Source organism: Typopeltis vanoorti, chromosome 2 (genome assembly GCF_054136105.1).
Source record: "Typopeltis vanoorti isolate ZY-2024b chromosome 2, IOZ_Tvanoo_1.0, whole genome shotgun sequence".
Classification (NCBI taxonomy): domain Eukaryota; kingdom Metazoa; phylum Arthropoda; class Arachnida; order Uropygi; family Thelyphonidae; genus Typopeltis; species Typopeltis vanoorti.
Genome location: NC_143550.1, coordinates 165647386 through 165668399, shown reverse-complemented (window position 1 = coordinate 165668399; position 21014 = coordinate 165647386). Strand labels below are relative to the sequence as shown.

Here is a 21014-nt window from a genome sequence, read left to right as displayed (position 1 = left end):
TCCATGTGTTTTCTCTTTTCTCAGTCTCACTTGATGTATTACTTGCATGTATATGGCTCTCTTGATACAAATTTAATTCTGAAATATTAGAATTACTTATTAAATTTCCTATATTGTCATTTCCTGAAAGAAAAATGAATAACAATATTTAATCACCAGAACAGACCAGCATGTCTCTTCAGTAGTCATTAATGCATTGGAAGGGTGGTGAAAAATTGTCCCGATGTGAAAAAGTAACATTTTTGATCTGCTATAGAGGGTTGCATACCCTTTGTTAAATGTAGGGCATGTTTTACAAATTTATAAAATTTCAAGTTTATGAAATCTGAAAGAATTATAAAATTCAGATTATAATTTTATAATCTGAAAGAATCGCTCTCGCCATTTTATAATGGTGTTATTCTTTTAGATTTTGCCAAGGCATTTGGCAGAATTCCACAGGAGGTCATTAAACTCAGAGTAATATACGAAATAGCCACTGACCAGTCCATACCCCAAGCCTATCTGACAGTCATCTAAGGTGTATAGAGGAACTGAATCTAAAAGGAAATGATTATTGGATTACCATAATTCTATCCTTAGACCACTTTAGTTTCCTTTATATATTTAAGGATGGTTTGGAAAGAAAAATTCAGTTATGTGGATGATACATGTAGGATTGTATAAGTGACATTTTTAATGCAAAATCCTTTCAATTCTGTCTTGAACAGAATGATGCTGTGAGCAAATGTTAATGAATGCCATTTTAATGTTACATAGTGAGAAGTCAGTTTTTGGACTGAGGACATGGTATATAGTATTATGTTAATAGGAATTTGTAAGTAATTGAAGCTAGAGACATATGGGTAATGGTGGATAATCTAGGTTCAATGTTGCCAAGGTGATTAAGATATCAACATTTGATCTGCAGTGCCAAAAAGAACATTAACCTGTAGGAATTAAGGATATCATCTCATTTCTCAAGGCCTTAGTAAGAGAAAATCTGGATCGCTGCTCAGATGTGGTTACCTGACTTTCATGGAAGTGAAGAAACAAATTCATTATCAGCTAACCAAGATCATATCTGGTTTGTGAAACTTTGCATATAAAGACGGATTGAGAAAGAGTGCAACCTTTTTAAAATTTGAGTCTTAAATGCCTAGATTTGTAAGAAATTCTTACAACATAGATACAAGACAAATTTTGCAGTGGAGAAAGAATGAGGTTCATGTTATTGCAACCTTGTAATTAGGCTTTGTTATAATATAAATATCCTGTTTATAACGTTGTATTTATCAAAACTGGAACATAATAGTGGCATGTAATGTACCTTGTACTGTTAGGTTTGAAATTTTTGTAGTTGCATGTTAGTTAATTCTGAGCAATTTTAGTGTATATTTAATATTTTGACACAGTAATTTCTAATGATAAATTTATTTTATACTTTCCAGTTTTCAGTATTATTGCTGTTGGTCTTCATCCTTGGTCTAGCTGGTGGCATTACTGCATATGTCTATAGAAACAAGGTAAGATGTTGAGAATTATTTGTATTGTAGAAGGAAACAATTTCTTTCAGATTAGGTATTCTGATATCTTAACAGGCATGACAAGCTTGGCATTGTTTAGAAATACATATTAATTAACATAGTCAAATGGGAGACTCCATGCATTTCATTGTGGATCTGCATATCTATTGCATTTCTCTTCTGTTGTAGTCATGCTGTTGAGTAATTAACATAGTTGGTTACTGCTGTAGGTACTAGCAGTCTGAATGATTTCTACTTTTAATTAAGTCAAAATGCTAATTAACATCTTAGCAGTAAGAATGTCAAATTATCAGAAGTTAATTTGAATTCACAATGCCGCAAATGTCGAAAAAGAAGATGAGCATGCACTTGGTTGAGTGCGGACCTGCCTCGTCTTTTTCGGTCGTGGAGATGATGGGCTCTTCCACTGTGAAGACTGTTGCTTCGTCTCAGGGTCATACCCGTACACCCAAGTTTTGTCACCGGTAATGAAATAACTTGAATTTCACGTTTGCTCTTTGTTCTAACTTGCTGTCCATGATGAAATCGCAGATGTGGTAACACAGGTGGTCAGAATAGCATCAGTTGCACAGCTTCCGATGTACACAGGACGATGTCTTTTGGCACACTGACTTATGAAGGTAGGTGCTCCTTGTGACTGTGCGTGCAGCCTTGTACTGCTATCTGTTGGTGTGTTACAAACCTAGTCTCAACCTTTTGATACCACCTCGTATCTGCAGGAGCTCTATACAGAGTAATTTTTTTTATAAAAATGGCTCTTTAAATGTCTGTTCTTTGATAATTTTTCTGAATCCTTGCTCACAAGAGGTAAACCTATTGTTCTAATAATGTGGCTAGGCTTGAGTTAAGTGATCTAGGAACTTGCTTTAGAGAATAAACATACTAGCTCATAAAGGAGATTTAAAATGCAAATTTCAATTGCATTATTAGCATACTTATAATAAACTCTCAGTAATTCTTTAAATGTACATTATTTCACAATTGCAATTAAACTTTAGATAATTCCTTCTGGTACATTGCATATTGATAAGGTCCAAGAAAATTTTTGATTAATATAATTCCATTAAGGTGTAGAGAAGGTCTTTCTTCTTAGGCTGTTGAGAAGTGTTGGTTAGCTGAGTGATTTTATATACTAGCTCCAATCAGATACAGTGTTTGAATCCTGCTATGGTCAGTCATGGATGTTTTGTGTTCAGGTTTGAGATTACTGTCCTTATTTTGGAGGCCTTAAATGGAATTGATGCTTCCCAAGAAAGCACAGCATGATCACTGTCACCAGCTGTTAAAATACTCATTCTTAACATAGACCCTTTCTGATGCTATGAACAAATCTAATACCCTTTGACCTAGAGTTCTTTCTTTCACATGCTGCTTTGAGAAGGTTGTCTCGCAAGTATTCAATAAATTAAGCTTGATTCTTATGCGATTTCTCTTCTACCTAATCAGTGTTTGGATAAGTAAAGTCGCATAATGATCACTCTTTTAGTACCCATAAGACTAAGTAGGCAATGCATTCCTTCGTCGCCTGCAACTTAGTTGCTCTATAGCAACACCCTACAATATATTTCATTCTGATAGCCTCCACTTTACACGATGGCCTCAAACTCATCACTATGTGGGACATTGTTACCATCAGTTTTCTTGCAATTCTACCCTAATTGGACTTAAGTTATCTGATATCATTAGTACTTCCTATCTATTTCTTTTGTCATTCCTAAAAAAAAAATAGCATACCCATTACACTCATATCACAATTACCATATCTGATTCTGATAACCAGGTTTCACTAATGCCAACAATTTTAGGCCACATATTCAATAAAGCAACGAACTCGACCCCTTTGTTTTTGATGTTCCTGGCATTTGTGTATAGACATTGCAAATTATCACCTAGCCTATTCTTAAAATTAAATATGCAATCTATTTGGCCATGTTGTACAGCTTTCTCTTTTCTCTCTCCAGACATATTCGAAAGGTCTGAACCCAAAGCATATATTTCCACTCTTTTGCCAGATAACCATTTGAAGCAATTCATATCTTTATCATATTTGCATACCATAGCTGAACTTTCATATACTTTTGCCATTCCCCCCCTTGATCTAGTTTCCTTGACTCTGCATTAGGTCCTATATCAATAAGTAATTTTTCCAAACTCCTGATGCCAAATGAATTAAAGTGCAGGCTGTTCCTCTTATACAAATCATTGGAAACTCCACACATAGAACTCTCATCCATTTCTTCTACACAGTATGCACATGGAATCATTGCCCTTCTTAACTCGGTACTGTCATATCTGGGTAGCAAATCTACAATTTTTATTCGTGTTTCTCTCTTGCTTCTCCCAACAGACCTTTCATATCCTCTCTTATATTTGTCACTACTTAAATTATTAATTCCCACCAGAACTATCACCTTTTTTACTTTTTTTTGTTGTTTTTCAATGTCTGTTATGTATCGAAGTCCACACGGTTATCCTAGCTTTGCAGCCATGTGCCTGGGGAAGGAGTATCCTAGGTTCGATTCCCATCAGTGATGTGAGGAGCTGAAGCATCTTCCTCAGCCATGGCCAAGTTAGCCGATCTTGGGCGTGGACAGTAGGGTTCCCCCCCCAGGTTATCCTTGAGGTCCGACGATTAATAAATCCTCGACACCAGAAAGTAAAAGAGGGAAAGGAAGATGGGATGTTATATCTTTAATTTTCCAAATAACCCGTTAAACTAGAAGTAGTGACTCCCTCGGCAAGTGCAAATTTTAAGATTGAATCATCATATCACCTCCCTTTCTTTTCTTAATTGACTTACCTTATGATCACCAAGTTCAGTGCTTTCCTGCCTCTTCTTGTTCAAATTCTTTTTCTTAAGTTTCGTTAAACATTTTTCCATCTTTTTTAAATTTTCTGGTTGATTTTTTAATAATTTCTTTTAATCAGGATATTTCCAATGTCAGATTATCCTCGGATAAATTATCACTGCAGCAATGCTTTTTCTCATCGGGACAAACGTTGTCTTCGGTGGTAACAACTTTAACTTGAGCGTTAGACACTGTCCTGTTGTGACGAGTTTTAGGTGCCATGCTTAAGAGTAGTAAAAACTAATATTTCTACAATTATGTTATTAAATGAAGTAGTACAATAAATGCACTAAAAGCCAGGGCTGGTGCGAGAGTATCTGATGCCCCTAGGCAAAGAAAATTTAGGCACCCCTATACAATGTCTCCATGCAGTAATTAGTGTCATTTTTTTTTCGATACCCAAATTCGATTAGTGCACCTATATACATCTTAAAAATAAATGTTACAGATTTTAAAAATTTTCTGTCTATACATTCTTATGCCTAACTATTTTAAAAAATCACGCACCAGAATGAAATAATTTAGTTACCGATTTAACACATTTTCAAAGTTATTTTTAATGGCATACTTGCACTACTTCCATGTACACTATGTATACCAGGGTTTCCCAAACTGTGTTGCGCAAGAAGTCCCTGGAATTGTAATTTTAGTTTTCTAAGCATTTTTTATGAATAAACATTTTATTGTGGAAATATTCTGAGGAGAATAATATTCGAAAATATGTCAAAGCTCTGACCCAGAACGCCTAATAACATTTGTGTATCGTTAATTTTCACACATCGAAACCTTTCAACATTTGGGAAAGAGAATACCGCTGTTTATGATAGGTCATAAAAATTGCCTGCAAGCGGATTATAAAAATCGGCACCGTATAATATTTTTTGTGCAAGCGAAGTTTTTAAGCTGCAATGCAGAGGCTGACCCTAATGGATAGAGAAGCAGTAAAATTTGCAGAAGAGAAGAGGCAATAGGGCCATACTGTCGGTTGTAGGAAAAAAAAGAAACAATGCTGCCAAACTATGTTAGCTCAATTCTTTGTTAAGAAGTAGAATAATAAAATTTATATTCTAATTATGTTTTATAGTCTTTCAGCTTCATGACTTTACTTTAACTAGGTCCTGCGACATAAAAAAAAATTTGAGGTTCAAAAAAGAAATTTGAGGAACGAATTATGCATTTTCCCATAGGTTATTATATTCGATTAGTGCATTTTCAATTAATGCGCCTGTTTTAAAGAATGCATTAGGCACATTAATCGAGGGATTGCTGTATATATATTTTGTCATACTTGCACACATATACCTACACATTTGGATATTTATAAAAAAAAATAATTATGAACATTTATATATAAATGTTTATATATAAAATTTATTAATCAAAACCAATACATTTGTATACATATATGATTACTCCTAATATCTGTATAGCAAGAAAATTTGAAAAATTAATCTTTCTGGCTTTTGCTTTGGCATAGTTTTGAATTAATTCATCTATATTGATTGTAGATGCAATTTCACTCTATAGATATTATTGCTAGACTAGTGAGTCGTTCCTGAGCCATCGTAGAGAGAGTGCAAGTTTTTGTAAGTTTTAATTTCAAGAAACTGTCAAACCTTGATAACTTAAGAATATGAAAATTTCAGTTATCATGACGTAACAAGAGAAGAAATAAAAACCCTGTATAAATAACTAAGTAAACAAGCTTGGTCCTAAGCAGATATTGTTAAGAGCCTTTGAAAGTAACGAATACACAAAATTAAAAGAAAGAAAATTATGCTTGCGTCCAAGTGAAAAATATAACTGAAATTGTTTGTTGAACTAAATAAAAAAAAAAAAAAAAAAGGGGTGGGGGTATTACAGTTGGATATGAAAAAATAAGGTTAAGTAAAGCAAAGAAGATCAGTCATAGGATTTTGTATGTGAGAGGCTAGTATTTTACTTGAAATAAGAGACTAAAGATTCGAGTTAATTCTTAGAAAATTTTGGAAAGGGGATTAGTCTAGTATAGATGATATAGAGGTTAGCTTAAACAAAAAAAAACTAAAGCCCAAGGGCATAATTCTCGAATTGAGACTTCGTCACATGTCAGTCGCGTGCACACGGATCACAGGATGTTTTGGCAAAAAAACACCACTCTAATTGGTCAGTGAAATCGACTCCAGTAAAGGGGGGGGGGAAGAAATTGAAGAAGGTGCCGGCAGGGTCATCGTATAAAAGGGCTAGGAATATCCCCCCCCCCCGAGGCTTTTTTTTCCTGAGAGTTTTCTTCACGAGTCTTCGTATAGGTCCCACCCGGTTTTTCTGAGTGATGGGTAAGGAGTTTTCTCTGTCCGACACGATAAGGAAACAAAGTGTGCGGGATTTTGATTCTGTGTTCCTATTGTAAGAAATGAGGGATGCCGTTTAGTTAAAAGAAAGAAGATAATGTCAGTGTGTTTCATCATCCAGTGATAGTAACGAGAGAAAGAAATCCATACAGAAGTCGGTGCCCACGTGGTGAATTTCACAGCCATAGAATAGATGATCCTATGTATGTCCTTGATTGAAACATGTAAAGTAAAGATCGTGATAGCCCATCTTATTGCCAAAGGAACTTAGGAGTGATAAGTTATAGAAGAGTTTGTCCTAGGAAGGTACAATCGGAAAAAGGTAGAAACCAGTGTAGAAGAACCAAATAAAAAAAGATACTGTAAGAATCTCATGTCAATTCAAATCATATGTAACTATAATCATCGTTCAATACCAGGACAGTTGAAGGGATTAATGAGAATTATATTAGGACTTTAGTACATGTCAGACTAGAGTGAGAATAAGCTTGTTACTATTAATAAGTATTCATGTGCCTAGAGATTTATGCATGTGCATTGTATTTCATTTAAGAGTTTTAAAGGTCAAATGTGTGTATTAGCTCAGCAAAAAGATAATTTTAATCCATATTGTCTTAGTAAGAAAATTAGAGTAACTGATTATATGTCCTAGAAAGTACAGAATTATAGCGTGATCAGACTAGTAAGGGGTTAGATAAAAGGGTCAACTAGTTCTAGCACTATATATGTAGATGCAATTTCACTCTCTAGATATTATGATCACAATTCCCATGTAGGATCTTAGCCTAATACTTGTGTTTAGCTAGTGTTAATTTATATTATATATTCTTAGTATTGAATTGAGTATTATTTGTTAAAGAATGAATTGTTCCATGTTTAAGAGTTGAATAAACTTTTGTTCAATGAAAATACAATTGTCTGAGATTGCCGCTCAATGAACCACTTGTAACAACGTACAAACCTAATCACGCGGAGGGGACATTTTGTTAAGTTACGAGATAACAGTCACGATTGCATATTAATATTCACACTCAGACATATTTTGGTAATTGCTCCTTGTTTTTGAATTTTATATCTTAAACTAAATGTCCTGATAGGCGCAGTATAAAATAAATATTTAGGTGCACTAAGGGGAGAAGAAGCTTCAATATTTGTATTTGGGTGATATCTCGTATATCGATAAGATTTGGATAAAGACAAGTAGAGTTTCACATGAAAGGATAGTTGAAAGCCTAATAATCGTAAATTAGGACACAACACTACTACAAATGGAAACACTCTCTTTCCTTGGCAATCTAACCCTGTCAGTAGTTTCTCCCTTGTGGCAGGGTCTTTAACTACCACTTACCTTTAACCTTTGTGGCTGGATGGATCTCATTCCCTTGGATTATAATCCTTTCATCTCTATGAAAAATGGCTTAAATTAATGAGAATTTATCGAGCACCCATTTTAGGGCAGTGTGAGAGCGTCTGTACCGATGAGCAGAGCCGCTTTTGGATGCTTGTGTTTCCATCTATCGTTTTCATCGTAGTTAGATGACTCTCGAATGAGTTGACTGGGGTGACTAGCTGCTTTGGTGAAATATGTAGCGGCAGTATCACGGAGAAACATGTGAATATTAGAAATGTCAGCGTCTCGGTGGAGGAGAGCATTCCTGACAAACCACGGAGCATTGAATATCATACGGAGACATTTGTTCTGGATGACCTGCAGCTTTTTGATGTTGCCAGGGGAGGTGTGACCCCAAGTCGGTGATCCATAGGTCAATGTGGGTCTAATGATTGCTTTAGATTCGTAGTTTGTTTTCAGTGCTGACACGGCTTCTTTGGTCGAGAAGAGAGTAAAGTTGCATAATTGCAGAGTTTTCCTTGCTGCAGGCATAGTCGATGTGAGAGTTAAAGTTGAGGCGGTTGTCTAATTAAATACCTAAATATTTGGTGCTGGATTTCCATGGAATAGTTGTTGAAAAGATTGACTTCTCCGTAATGGGATGCCTTCCGTCTTGTGAACAGAATGGCAGTACTTTTTGTCAGCATTCACAGCTATTCTACATTTCCTGAGCCATTTTTCTAGGTTTGTAGCTGTGGTTTGTAAGCGCTGCGTAGCTAAGTTCAGCCTGAGAGACCTACTCAAATTTGCCATGTCATCCGCATAGCAAGCTGTGGTGGTTGATGTCGTGTTAGGGATGTCACTAACGAAAATGTTAAAAAGCAGCGGAGAGAGCAAAGAGCTTTGAGGAACACCTGCAGTGATTCTTTTCAAAGAGGATTTGAGTCCTCTCAACTTGACCTGAAATTTCCTGTTGTTTAGAAAGGAGTCTAAGTTTGATAAGGTAGAGCGGAACGTTGGCCATAAATAATTTATAGTGAGGCCTTTGTGCCAAACCTTATCTTAGAGTACGAGTCGTTTAAAAATTTTCTATTATTGTTATCTTTCGGAAAATCAAAATTATGAATCTGTTCAGGTCCATGTTCAACTAATAGTTGACGTAATTGATTGATATTGGAAAATTTTACAGGACACCAAGTTGCTGGATAATTATAATTTAAATTTGTAAAATCAAATCCTTTTATGATTGGATCTGTAGAACAACCAGCTTCAGAATGAACAATACTCATAATCTGTAGTTTTCTCCTTCGATGTTTTAATCCAATTTTTGGTATCTGTAGAATTCTCCAATTCATTAATCAAAACTATAGACGAATTATCCAACGAATAATCTTGAAGATTTTCTTTTTGTATGCGATTACGATCTTCTCGGCAAAGATATTTAAATATGCACCTTCTTGTTTCTTCAATCTTTCTTCCTTTTCCGCTTTACGTTTGCGATATTGAAAACCCGATTTTTTTTATCCATTTTCAAAATCCAATAACTGAAATATTTATAAATAAAAATAAACTTAATAATAAAAAAATATAGACTTTAAACTATCAGTAATTCACAAATTTTTATACATTTACTTAATGAAGTATTTATCAATTATATATACCTTATAAGTTATAACTATATAACTTATCTATCATACACTTATAATCTAATAATTCAACAATATCGTTTTCTATGAACATAATTGACAAATTTCTCGAATGCATCTGACTTAACGAATTGTGTAAATATTTTTAACACGTTAAGTACAGAAAATGAGCATTCACCACTAGCATTACAAACAGGCAGTGTCCAGGGCTGCATTTGTACTTTTGGAGACCCGAGGTGCAACATCATTATGAGGCCTCAAAAATAAGCACTTTTTTTAGTTTATTGAAAATAAAAGTCAACATTTCCATGATAACTAATTTTAATAACACAATACAACATTGGTATACATATATTTGCATTTTAAAAAAAAAAGTATAAAAATAAATCAGTTCAAATTTAAATTAAAAAAAAAAAATCAATAACTAAAAGTTTTTTTTTTCTCTCTCTCTCTCTCTCTCCTGGCTTTGGTTTTAGCAAATATCTATAATGTCATCATAATTAATCGAATCCATTATATCTGATTCAATGCATAATAACGACAGGTCACTTGTTGTATTTTGGTGCAAGTTGCTTTTTAAATAATTTTATAAGGATAAAAGTTTTTTTTTTTTTAAAAAGAGAAAATTTAAATTCAATCAAATTAAGCTTGCTAATCAAGGTAAAAATAGGAACTTCAACTGTAAAGTTCAGATATTCTCACTAAAAATAAAAATTTTGAATTTATGGTAATAAAAATTGTAGCAAAAATCATTATATATTACTTAAATTAAGGGGATATTAAATCCCACATAGTTTTAAAACCGAATAAGAAACTCGAAGATTGGAATCGGAGAGTTTCTTGCCGAATATAGTAAACTATAAAGTATCGGCGAACACTTAGTGTGAGCTAATGCAAGTGACCCTAGTATGTAGTACAATACCGGACGACTCGTTGCAAAGGTGGAGAAAGTTCAGATCGCTATTCTTAGGTATTTTCCATAATGTAAAAATACATTTCCTAGGAAATGTATGCTGTTATTACATTATGGAGGGAGGTCACTACCCAGATCAGTTTCAGCCTTTTTTGAGGCTTCATCAGTGATTAGCTAGACCTAATACCCAAGTGTATAGCGAAAAGAACTTGTATACTCTGCGAACGAGTTATCCAAACAGGTGCAACCATTAAGTTACTTAAGTAGAAAGAGCTAATAAGTTTCATTTTGGCAATGAAAACATTCCTTAAAGTAAGGGGATATTAAATCCCACATAGTTTTAAAACCGAATAAGAAACTCGAAGATTGGAATCAGAGTCTTGCCGAATATAGTAAACTATAAAATATCGGCGAACACTTAGCGTGAGCTAATGCAAGTGACCCGAGTAATGCAAGGGTCACTTGCATTAGCTCACGTTAAGCGTGAGCTAATGAAATTAAGCTAATGATGTCCTCTCTATAAACCTTACTATATTTCTTTTATAATCTACCCTTTCCCCTTCAATATACCCTATTCCTCCTATGGGTTTAAATTCGGAAGAAGGAGAGTTCAGAAGCCTTAAGGTAGCAGCCCTACCACTGAACTATTCCATCGTCCGGCTAGCCCCCTGAAATGGAGAACATAACCATACTTGTAAGCTGACAGAAAAAGATAATTGGATTGAATCTATGGGAAACGACCCTGGAATGGAAAAGGGAAAACGAAAATGGAAACGACAAAATATAATACACATAGCATGGAATGTAAGAGGAATAGCATATAAAAAAATAGAATTAGACCAGTTATTAAATGAAAGAAATTTTAAAATAGCAGTAATCACTGAAACAAAAAAGAAATTAAAAGGAACTATGAGAACTGAAAATTTTAATGTGATATACAGTGGAGTCGACAGAGACCAAAGAGCACAAGCAGGAGTCATGATTTGGATTCATAACTCCCTTTCAAAACAGTTAAAACATTATAAATTATGGAATGAAAGAATAATAGAAGCTAGAATAAAAATAGATAGAGGCTATTTAACAATAAATGGTTTATGTGCCCCAGAAGAAGGAAGAGAACAGGATAATATTGATTTTTATAATCGGCTACAAAACATATATAATAAAATAAATAAAAATGATTACATAATTTTAGCAGGAGACTTAAATGCAAGAATTGGAAACACTAAAATTAATAATAATATAGGAATACATGGAGAAAACACTCTAAACAGAAATGGTAAAAAATTGATTGACTTTGTAGTTTATAATAACCTAAAAATAATGAACTCCTTATATAAACATAAAGACATACATAAATATACTTGGGCAGCAAGATGATGGAAATCAATATTAAATTACTTCATATTAAATGAAAAGACATCAAAATTTTCACTAGATGTTAGAGTTCACAGAGGATATGAAATAAGTAGTGACCACTTCCTTCTTAAAATAAAATTACGATTACCACCTAAATGGCTACAAGTAACAAGAACAGAAAGAAAAATTGAAACATTTGTTTATAAAACTAGACTATTGAATGACACAAATGTACAATGGCTATATGAACAAAGAATTAACCAATATCTAAATAAAATAAAACAAAATGAAGAAATAGATATAGAATGGCTTAATATAAAAACAATACTAAATGCAGAAGCAAATGAAAGACCAAAAAATGCAATAAAAGAAAAAACTGAAGATCTGGGATGATACAATCAAAGAAATAATCAAAAAGAAAAAACAAGCCCTATCACAAATGGTTAAGCAGTAAAAGATTAGAAGATGAAATAGAATATAAAAGAATAAGAGCCATAGCTAAAAGAGAAGTCAGAAAAAGACATAGAGAATGATGGAATAAATTTGTTTCTAATTTAGAACATGATTTATATAAAATAAGACCCAATGTATATAAGATTTGGAAACACTTAAATGCAGATACCAAAGAAAACATAAAATTAAACACTGAATTGAAATGAGAAGAATTTCTAAATTACTACACAGAACTGTGGACAGACAAATATTTTAAAAAAGACAACTGGCAAACAATTAATGAAAATGAAAAGGAAATAACTGAAGAAGAATTAGAAATCAGCCTGAAAGAAACAAGAAATGGAAAATCACCTGGAGAAGATAAGCTAGGTTCAGAACTATATAAATACACAGGAACAAGATTCAGACTCTTATTATTTTTAAATAAAATTTACTCAACTGGTATCGTCCCAATAGAATGGAAAAAAGCAATTGTGATTCCTATCTTTAAGAAAGGTAATAGAGATGACCCTAAAAACTATAGAGGTATCAGTATACTAAATTCATGTTACAAAATATACAGCAGAATCTTAAATAACAAACTAATGAAATATTCCGAAAACTTTATTCTAGAGGTACAAAATGGATTTAGAAAAGGACGATCATGTATAGACCCAGCCTTCTGCCTAAAATTAATAATAGAGAAAAGAAGAGAATATAATTTAGAAACACATATTGCATTTATTGACTTTGAAAAAGCATTTGACAAAGTTAAAAGAAACATATTATTTAACATATTAAAAGAAAGACAAATACCAAATAATATCCTAAAAGCTGTCACAAGTATATATGAAAATAATCAAATACAAATAAAATTAAATCATGAGCTATCATATACAAGAGAGATAAACCAAGGGGTCTGACAGGGATGTCCCCTCTCAGCAACTCTTTTTAATATTTAGTTAAATGAAATAATAATAAAATGGAGTAAAAATTTACATCAAGGAATTAAACTTTCACCTACAGTTAACTTAAACACTCTCCTCTTTGCAGACGACCAAATAATAATTACAAATTCTGAAGATAACTTACAGAAAGCTATTTTAAATCTAAATGAGATATCCAAAGATTATGGTATGATAATATCAACAGAAAAATCAAAAACTATGGCCTTTAAAGGACAAGATCCAGCAAGAACTAAAATAGTATTAGATAAGATCTTAGAACAGGTGAATTCATTTAACTACCTAGGATGTATGATCACTTATGAAAAAGATATAAACATAAAAATTGCAAAATATTTAAAAATAACAGGAGTAATTAACTCTATATTTAAACCAAACCTAGTTCAAAAACAAACCAGGCTAAAAGTATACAATACATTAGCCCTACCGGTCTTAATGTATGGAAGCAAAATCTGGACAATAAAACAAAGATTAACAACAGCAGAAATGAAGTTTATGAGAAAAACTGCAAAGTATACCCTATTTGATCACAAAAGAAACGATATTATGAAAGAATTAAACCAACAACCAGTAATTGAAAAAATTAAGAAATATAAACAGATGGATGGAACACATTCAAAGAATGAAAATAGAAAGATTACCAAAACAAGCCTTAAAGTACAAGCCATTGGGAAAAAGAAAACCAGGACGTCCTCTTAAACGATTCAACGATGACTTCTGAGGCCATACTAGGCCTAAATCCTTGATACGTATGATGATGAGTTCTCCAGTTACACTAATTGTCGTTAAATATAATAGTTTCTATACTGTATTTAGTGCTGCAATAAAAGAAATTTTTCTTGAATCTTCACAATGGTATCTGAGATTGGATGTTTTTCACCACATAATGATTTTTCATTTGCCTTTGGAAAGAACAGACATAGTGAGAAAAAAATTCATATGAATTACTAGAATAAAATTTTACAAACAAGCCTTTCCCCCTCATAATTTTTAATCATGGCAGAAATGCATGTTTGCATGTCTAAATTTTGTAGGATCTCGTGTACTTGACTCCATTCCAGTAGCTTATTGGATATATATAAAATTATTAATTCATTTGTCATTCTCACATGACTCATTAATGTTGGTTCACATATTTATCTCCTTAGTAATTCAAAAATACCAACCAGATATAGCATTTACTTAATTTTTTAATATTCTGTACTAAACATTTCTGTCCTCTTCTCCAGTGCAGATTTGCTTGTAATCAACAAACGTGGCATATCTGACATGCAAAAAGGAAAGAGTGGCCTTGGATGTATTTTCAAACCCTGTCCCATGGTGGCAATTTGTTGCTTGCCCTGGCATCAATGTGTTGGGGTGGGTGGGGGGGGGAGAGACCTTGGAGAGATACTGAATGCTAAAAAAAACAAACTCATAGATTGTTTTTAAATGAATTTTAACTTATGGATCTGAGAGCTAGGTTAGAAATAAACACCTGATCAAATACAGGAGACTACAGAAGTCTTGAGAAAAATTAAGGTAGTGAACAGATGGCAGGAACTTGACATTGTTAGATTAGTATTCAGAAAGATTAGCAAAACAGGCAGGTATGTGATGCTAAGATCGGGAATTTGAAGCTATTGAGAATACAGTAATATAGCCTTTGGGAAAACCTTTCTTTGAAGTTGATCTTATCTTGGTAATTTTCACTTTCATGTAAAAGTGACATGAATTCTTTAAAGGAAATGACTATGCAATTTCTGTAGCTGCACAGAATGTGCAGTTGACTCCTTAACCAATTCATAAGGACTACAAATATTTTTTTTTTAGATTTAGCTGCTTGTGTGAGGGAGAGGAGTTGTTTGAATGCTTTTGAGATGATGTTCACTATAATTACTGAAAATACCTATATTAGGTATTTTCAATAATTATAGTGAATTTGCTATAGTAAAGTTGTATTACACAATTTGAGCAAATGGGGATGGAAATGACATAGATAACTGACTGTTTAATGTGCTGCTGTCTAGGCCATACAGGCAACTAGGATATGCAATTAGGGTTTTTGTTTCACTATTGCTTTTTAATTTGTGTATTAATGATATTGAAGAGTAAAAAATCCAGTTTGTTAATGATACTGTAAGAGTAAATAAAGGCAATATGGAGTTCCTGGGGAATGACTTCAATTCTGACACAAGATTATGCAATTTTTAGATTACTCTAACAGTGGTATGCATAATTTCTGGGAAATCTAGCAAATTCAGACTTAACAGTTTAAGGATTATGGTTGTTTTTTTTTTTTTTTTTTTTTTTTTCCATCTTGCCTTGTGGTGTTGAGGGTTAAATGAATAGAAAACCCTCGGCTAATTGTGGAATGGGGGAGGGGGCTTCTTGTCTGTTACTCTTACAAGTCTAACAAATTGACTCTTGATCACAACTCTCCTTTATGACTGACTAAGGGTGGTGACTAAAGATGCCAATCTTTCACACCACAAAAAATTAAGCCTATGGAAACAGGCATTACTGGATAACAAGGGACTACATTACATTGCTATTGTACTACAAAAAAAATCCAAGTTAAGAATTGGAAAATGTGGATAGGGAGCTTTGAAATTAATGGATATACTGTGAAAGTAGATAAAATTGCACAGGATTACTTTCAACATAGGAAAACTTGTTCAGGAATGACTGGTGTATAAAGAAAATTATAGGATGATGACTTTATATAGTCTCTTGATAGAAGGGTAGAAGACAACTTCTGAACAGTGCTCAGATCTGGACTTGATTTTGTAGTGGCAAGAGTTCAAAGTTAGGTAACAGACATTAAAAATCTACAGAATAATCACTGAAGAAGATTTAAAAAAAAAATTGCGTAATTCGGCTTATAGATATTAAAGGGCAAGTTTAAATGTATAACTCGGCCAGGGAATTATCTGAAAATGTATGTTGAAACTTGAGTTAAAAGGAAAATAAGGACCATTTTGCATCATCGTTAAATTCCTGCCATGTACCCTAAAGGTATGTACTGGATATGATTAGTACTACATGAAAAATTTACATCATTACTAACTTCCTGTCTACAATTTTCCTTCAAATCACTCTGTTATCTGTCAAGATTCCAACATTATCAGATCTTATATTTCTGTCTTCTAAGGCACTTTTTACTGTATCAATTCACCTATATCTTGGTCTTTTTCCTGGCAGAGAATACTTGTTTTGTTAATCTTTCCTCTCCCATTCTGCTAATCTCAGATGACCATATCACCTGAGATTAGCTCTTCTAACTCATTATAAATGACTATTTATAACAACCAGTTGCATGAGAAGTACAAAGAGCATGCGAGGAAGGTGACTAGCTTGATAAGGGTAGCAAGAATGCAGTATGAGCAGCAGTTAGCTAAATCGGCCAAATAAAATCCTAAGGAGTTTTTTCGATATGTCGCCAGTAGAAGAAAGAATGATTATGGTAGGATGGGACTGATTGGTGAAAACGGAGGAATGATAACCGCTGCAGAGGATATAGTTGAGATATTTAGTGAGCAATTTCTAAAGGTATTTCATTCTTGTGAATGTGGCATCATGCAGAACTTGAAAGCAGTGGGAAAGGAGGTAATATACCTCCTGTTAGTAAGTGAACAGGAGGTATATGAGGAATCAAATAGACTTGATGTTAATAAGGCTGTGGGACTTGATGCTATTTCACCATGTGTCTTGAGGGAATGTGCCAGAGAGTTAACAACAGCTTTTGTATATCTTTTCAACATGAGTCTCTCACTGGGTCAAGTTCCAAAAGAGTGGAAAGAGGGTAAAATTGTTCCAATTCATAAGGGAGGTGATAAGAGTAAGGCTTTGAATTATAGACCAGTCTGTGTGTCTGGAGTTGTGGTCGAGGTATTAGAGAAGTTAGTTAGGAATAAGATTCAGAATTAGGTTGACAACAGGAAAATACTCTTTGGCAGCCAGCATGGATTTACTAAAGGAAGATCATGCTTTAGCAACCTGCTTACTTTTTATAATAAAGTAACAAATGCGTTGGATAAGGGTGTTGCATATACAGTGGTATATTTAGATTTTGCAAAGGTGTTTGATAAATTGCCACATGACAAGCTGGTAATTAAATTGGAACGGATGGGGCTGAACAGTAGATTGGAGTTTGACTTTTTATCGACCACCTCTATTTTACTATTACGTAATTAGAATAGGACAAGCAAAAAAGACGCTTATGCAAGTTTTTAGATCATTTATTTTATAGTTAGTGTTTATTGTATGTATAATATAGCATATATTATTATATTACTATTGATATCACTGGTATTACTACCAGCCCTGCTCAACTCTTCAACATAGAGAAGTTTAGTTCGTGAATGAATAACAATCGAATTATAATATGTATGTTGATGAATTTTAGAACATTAACGCTCACTTGTATGTTGATGTGCAAAAATGAGACTGGGATCGAATATGTGTAAGTATAAGTAAATAAGCAAACGCACACGTGTTGCAATCTCGTTCCCCCCCTGTGCCGGCAAGTCGGTAACCACCGACATCCGTTTATTGGTAAATGTCATTTTGGCCTACTTGACTGGACTCTAACTATTTTCATGACCTTGCTCCATCTTACAGGTCCTATTTGTGTCACTGTTCCCATGATTCACTCTTAATTGCGTTGTCATTCAGGATGGAGGTAATCCAAGTTAACCGAATTAAATATTACCCGTACAATGATCTCTTATATTTTTCTATCAACCCGAGTCCAAATCAACCCCTAAGAATGGTATACTAGTAGCAAGGCTTATGTTGGTCATACATAACTGGTAATTAGTTTACGGAATTAACAACGCATATAAAGTATATTAATTAAAAGTAACTTTAATACATAACTTCTATATTTCGGCAACGTCACGTTGCCATCTTCAGGAACATAAAAATGTGGTATGTGCACGCAGGCACTACTAAAGCAAATGAGGAAGAAAGCAAGAAACTAATATTGTTCCTAAAGTCCTAATGGTGCCCTCTGGTGGGCTAATTTGGTTGACTTGCTAGTTGGGCTGAAGTTCTCAAAATGTAAGTCTCCCAAATTTGGGGTAGTTTCATGCACCCAAATTTGTTGAGGTTAGGAACGTTTTTTAGAGCTGCTGAAGATTCCCTGAATAATCTTTCGTATTTAAACTTGCTGTGGTGTATTATTTTTGTTTTCTTAAAACTAATTCTATGGTGGGTATCTAAGGCATGGTCTGCCAGCCCAGAGCGGCTGTACTGGTGAAACCGGATGTAGTCTTTGTGTTCTGAAATCCTGATATTTGTTGTTCTGCCTGTTTGGCCAAAGTAGGACAATTTGCAGCTGCAAGGGACCTGGTATATACCAGGTAGGTCTAGGGGAAGTGGTTGGTCTTTGGTAGAGCAGATAAAGGATGCCAACTTTTTATATGGTCTGTAACAAGTAAGGTCATATTTTCTGAGGATATTGGTTATTTTTTCAGAGGTGCCCTGGATGTAGGGGATGGTGATAGATTTGGTGTAATCTTTATTGTGGGGGGGGGAGGGGGTTGTGGTTTGCTGGTTTGAGTATTTTTTGGATTTTTTTGGGGTTATAGCCATTGGCTAAGAAAGTGTTGTGGATGTGGTTTAGTTCAGTAGGTAGGGCCTTGTCATGTGAGCAGATTAATTTTGCCCTGTTATATAGTGTTTTTTTAACCCCATATTGTTGTGAGGGGGTGGGGATTGCTGGTGAATGTATCTGCCATTATGGGTGGATTTTCTATAAACAGAGAAAACCAAAGATCCATCAAGCTGGCGGGTGATTAAAGTGTCTAGGAAGGGGAGGGTGTTTTCCTCTTTTTCTAAGGTGAACTGGACTCTGGAGTGTTGGTTGTTTAAGTGTGTTAGGAAGGAGTAGAGCGAGTCTGAGCCATGTGGCCAAATAGCGAACACATCATCCACGTAACAAAGCCAAATAGTGGGTTTTTGTGCGGCGGAGTTTAAGGCTTTCTCTTCAAAGGTCTCCATAAAGAAATTGGCCAAGGGTGGGGAAAGTGGTGAACCTATGGCTGTCCCCTCTATCTGTTTGTAGAACTTTCTTTGCCAAACGAAATAGCCAGAGTTCATTGTGAACTGAAATAGGGCTGAGATATTGGGAGGAAACTTGGCTTGGATGAGATCAAGGGTTTCTTTGAGTGGGACATTAGTGAATAGGGAGGAGATGTCAAAACTGACCATTATGTCAGTGTGTTTGAGTGAGAGGTTTTCTATACTGGCTTTAAAGTGGGCTGAGTTTTTTTGTGTGTGATGGTGTGTTGCCAGTAATTACCAGTTATGTATGACCAACATATAAGCCTTGCTACTAGAATTTTGATCATCCACGGAGATTCCATCGCACGAAAGGCCCGTCAATTCAGCAAAATGAGGTTGAAGATATCCAGACGACTAAATTGTCTGACGTTCCTAAAACGCTGCCGGGATAACAAGGTAATCCCTAATTGTGTTAAATTGAAGCACCGTTTTACTTCACAGAAAGCTCTGCGCATTTATAATCGCACTAACTTCACCTTGTTAAGAGAACAAATTACCGCAACGCGTGTTCTCCTTGCAGACGTAAACAAAACCGTACGGGCACTAGAGGAAGAACTTTTGAATACACTCGGCCTTGATTTGGACGATACTTTATGACGTCTCATGCGCATCGGCAAGAAAAGAGTTCGAAAAAATAAGAAAACCTGATAAAGAATTCTTCTTCCTTACCACAGCCTCCACTCAACACAGTAGTCAACCTCTCGTCTGTAGTTTTAAAGCCCGAGGCACTCACCGCACTTGCACGTGGTCACAATTTCGCCCTAGCTCCTAAAAGAATACCTGCCGAAGAAATCGTGATCCAAATAGAACGTGGGATTTGCAACCTGCCTAACTATATCGCCAACAACGTCTGACTGGATGTAGTCGGTGTTCTCACTAAAGCCAAACCTCCAAAAACCAACTTATCCAAAGACGAATATACAGCCCTACAAGAAATGAAGAATAACAAAAAAAAAAATAGTAATCACCAAAGCGGATAAGGGAAACGCCACTGTGGTGCTGAATCAAAAGGACTACAAAGGTAAGCTTAATGCTTTACTACTAGACTGTACTACTTACCACCCTATTGAATATAATCCTACCAGCTCTCAGATTAGAACTCTCCACAGACTCCTTAAAAAAGTCACTTCTTGGCCTGTGGAGGTTGCTAACAAACTAAAACCTTATAACTCTAGACCCCCCCCCCGATTATATGGACTCCCAAAAATACATAAACAAAATGTGCCATTACGTCCCATAGTGGATGGCATTGATTCCCCTGCATATAAATTAGGCAAACATTTAGCCAAAATGCTCGCACACTATACTGGCAACACACCATCACACATAAAAAAAAAAAAAAAAATACTCGGCCCACTTTAAAGCCAGTATAGAAAACCTCTCACTCTAACACACTGGCATAATGATCAGTTTTGACGTCTCCTCCCTATTCACTAATGTCCCACTCAAAGAAACCCTAGAGCTCATCCAAGCCAAGTTTCCTCCCGATATCTCAGCCCTATTTCAGTTCACAATGAACTCAGGCTATTTCGTTTGGCAAGGAAAGTTCTACAAACAGATAGAGGGGACAGCCATGGGTTCACCACTTTTCCCACCCTTGGCCAATTTCTTTATGG

General features: G+C 34.7%; 1 protein-coding gene across 1 annotated transcript in view; it reads left to right on the top strand.

Moving 5' to 3' along the window:
- LOC150109616 (CD63 antigen-like) overlaps positions 1 to 21014 on the top strand; it is a 78013-nt gene that overhangs the window by 28916 nt on the left and 28083 nt on the right. Inside the window, exon 3 of the mRNA XM_090413831.1 lies at positions 1431 to 1505. Within this exon, the coding sequence (XP_090269957.1) occupies positions 1431 to 1505 (75 nt within the window). The remainder of the gene's footprint in view (positions 1 to 1430; positions 1506 to 21014) is intronic.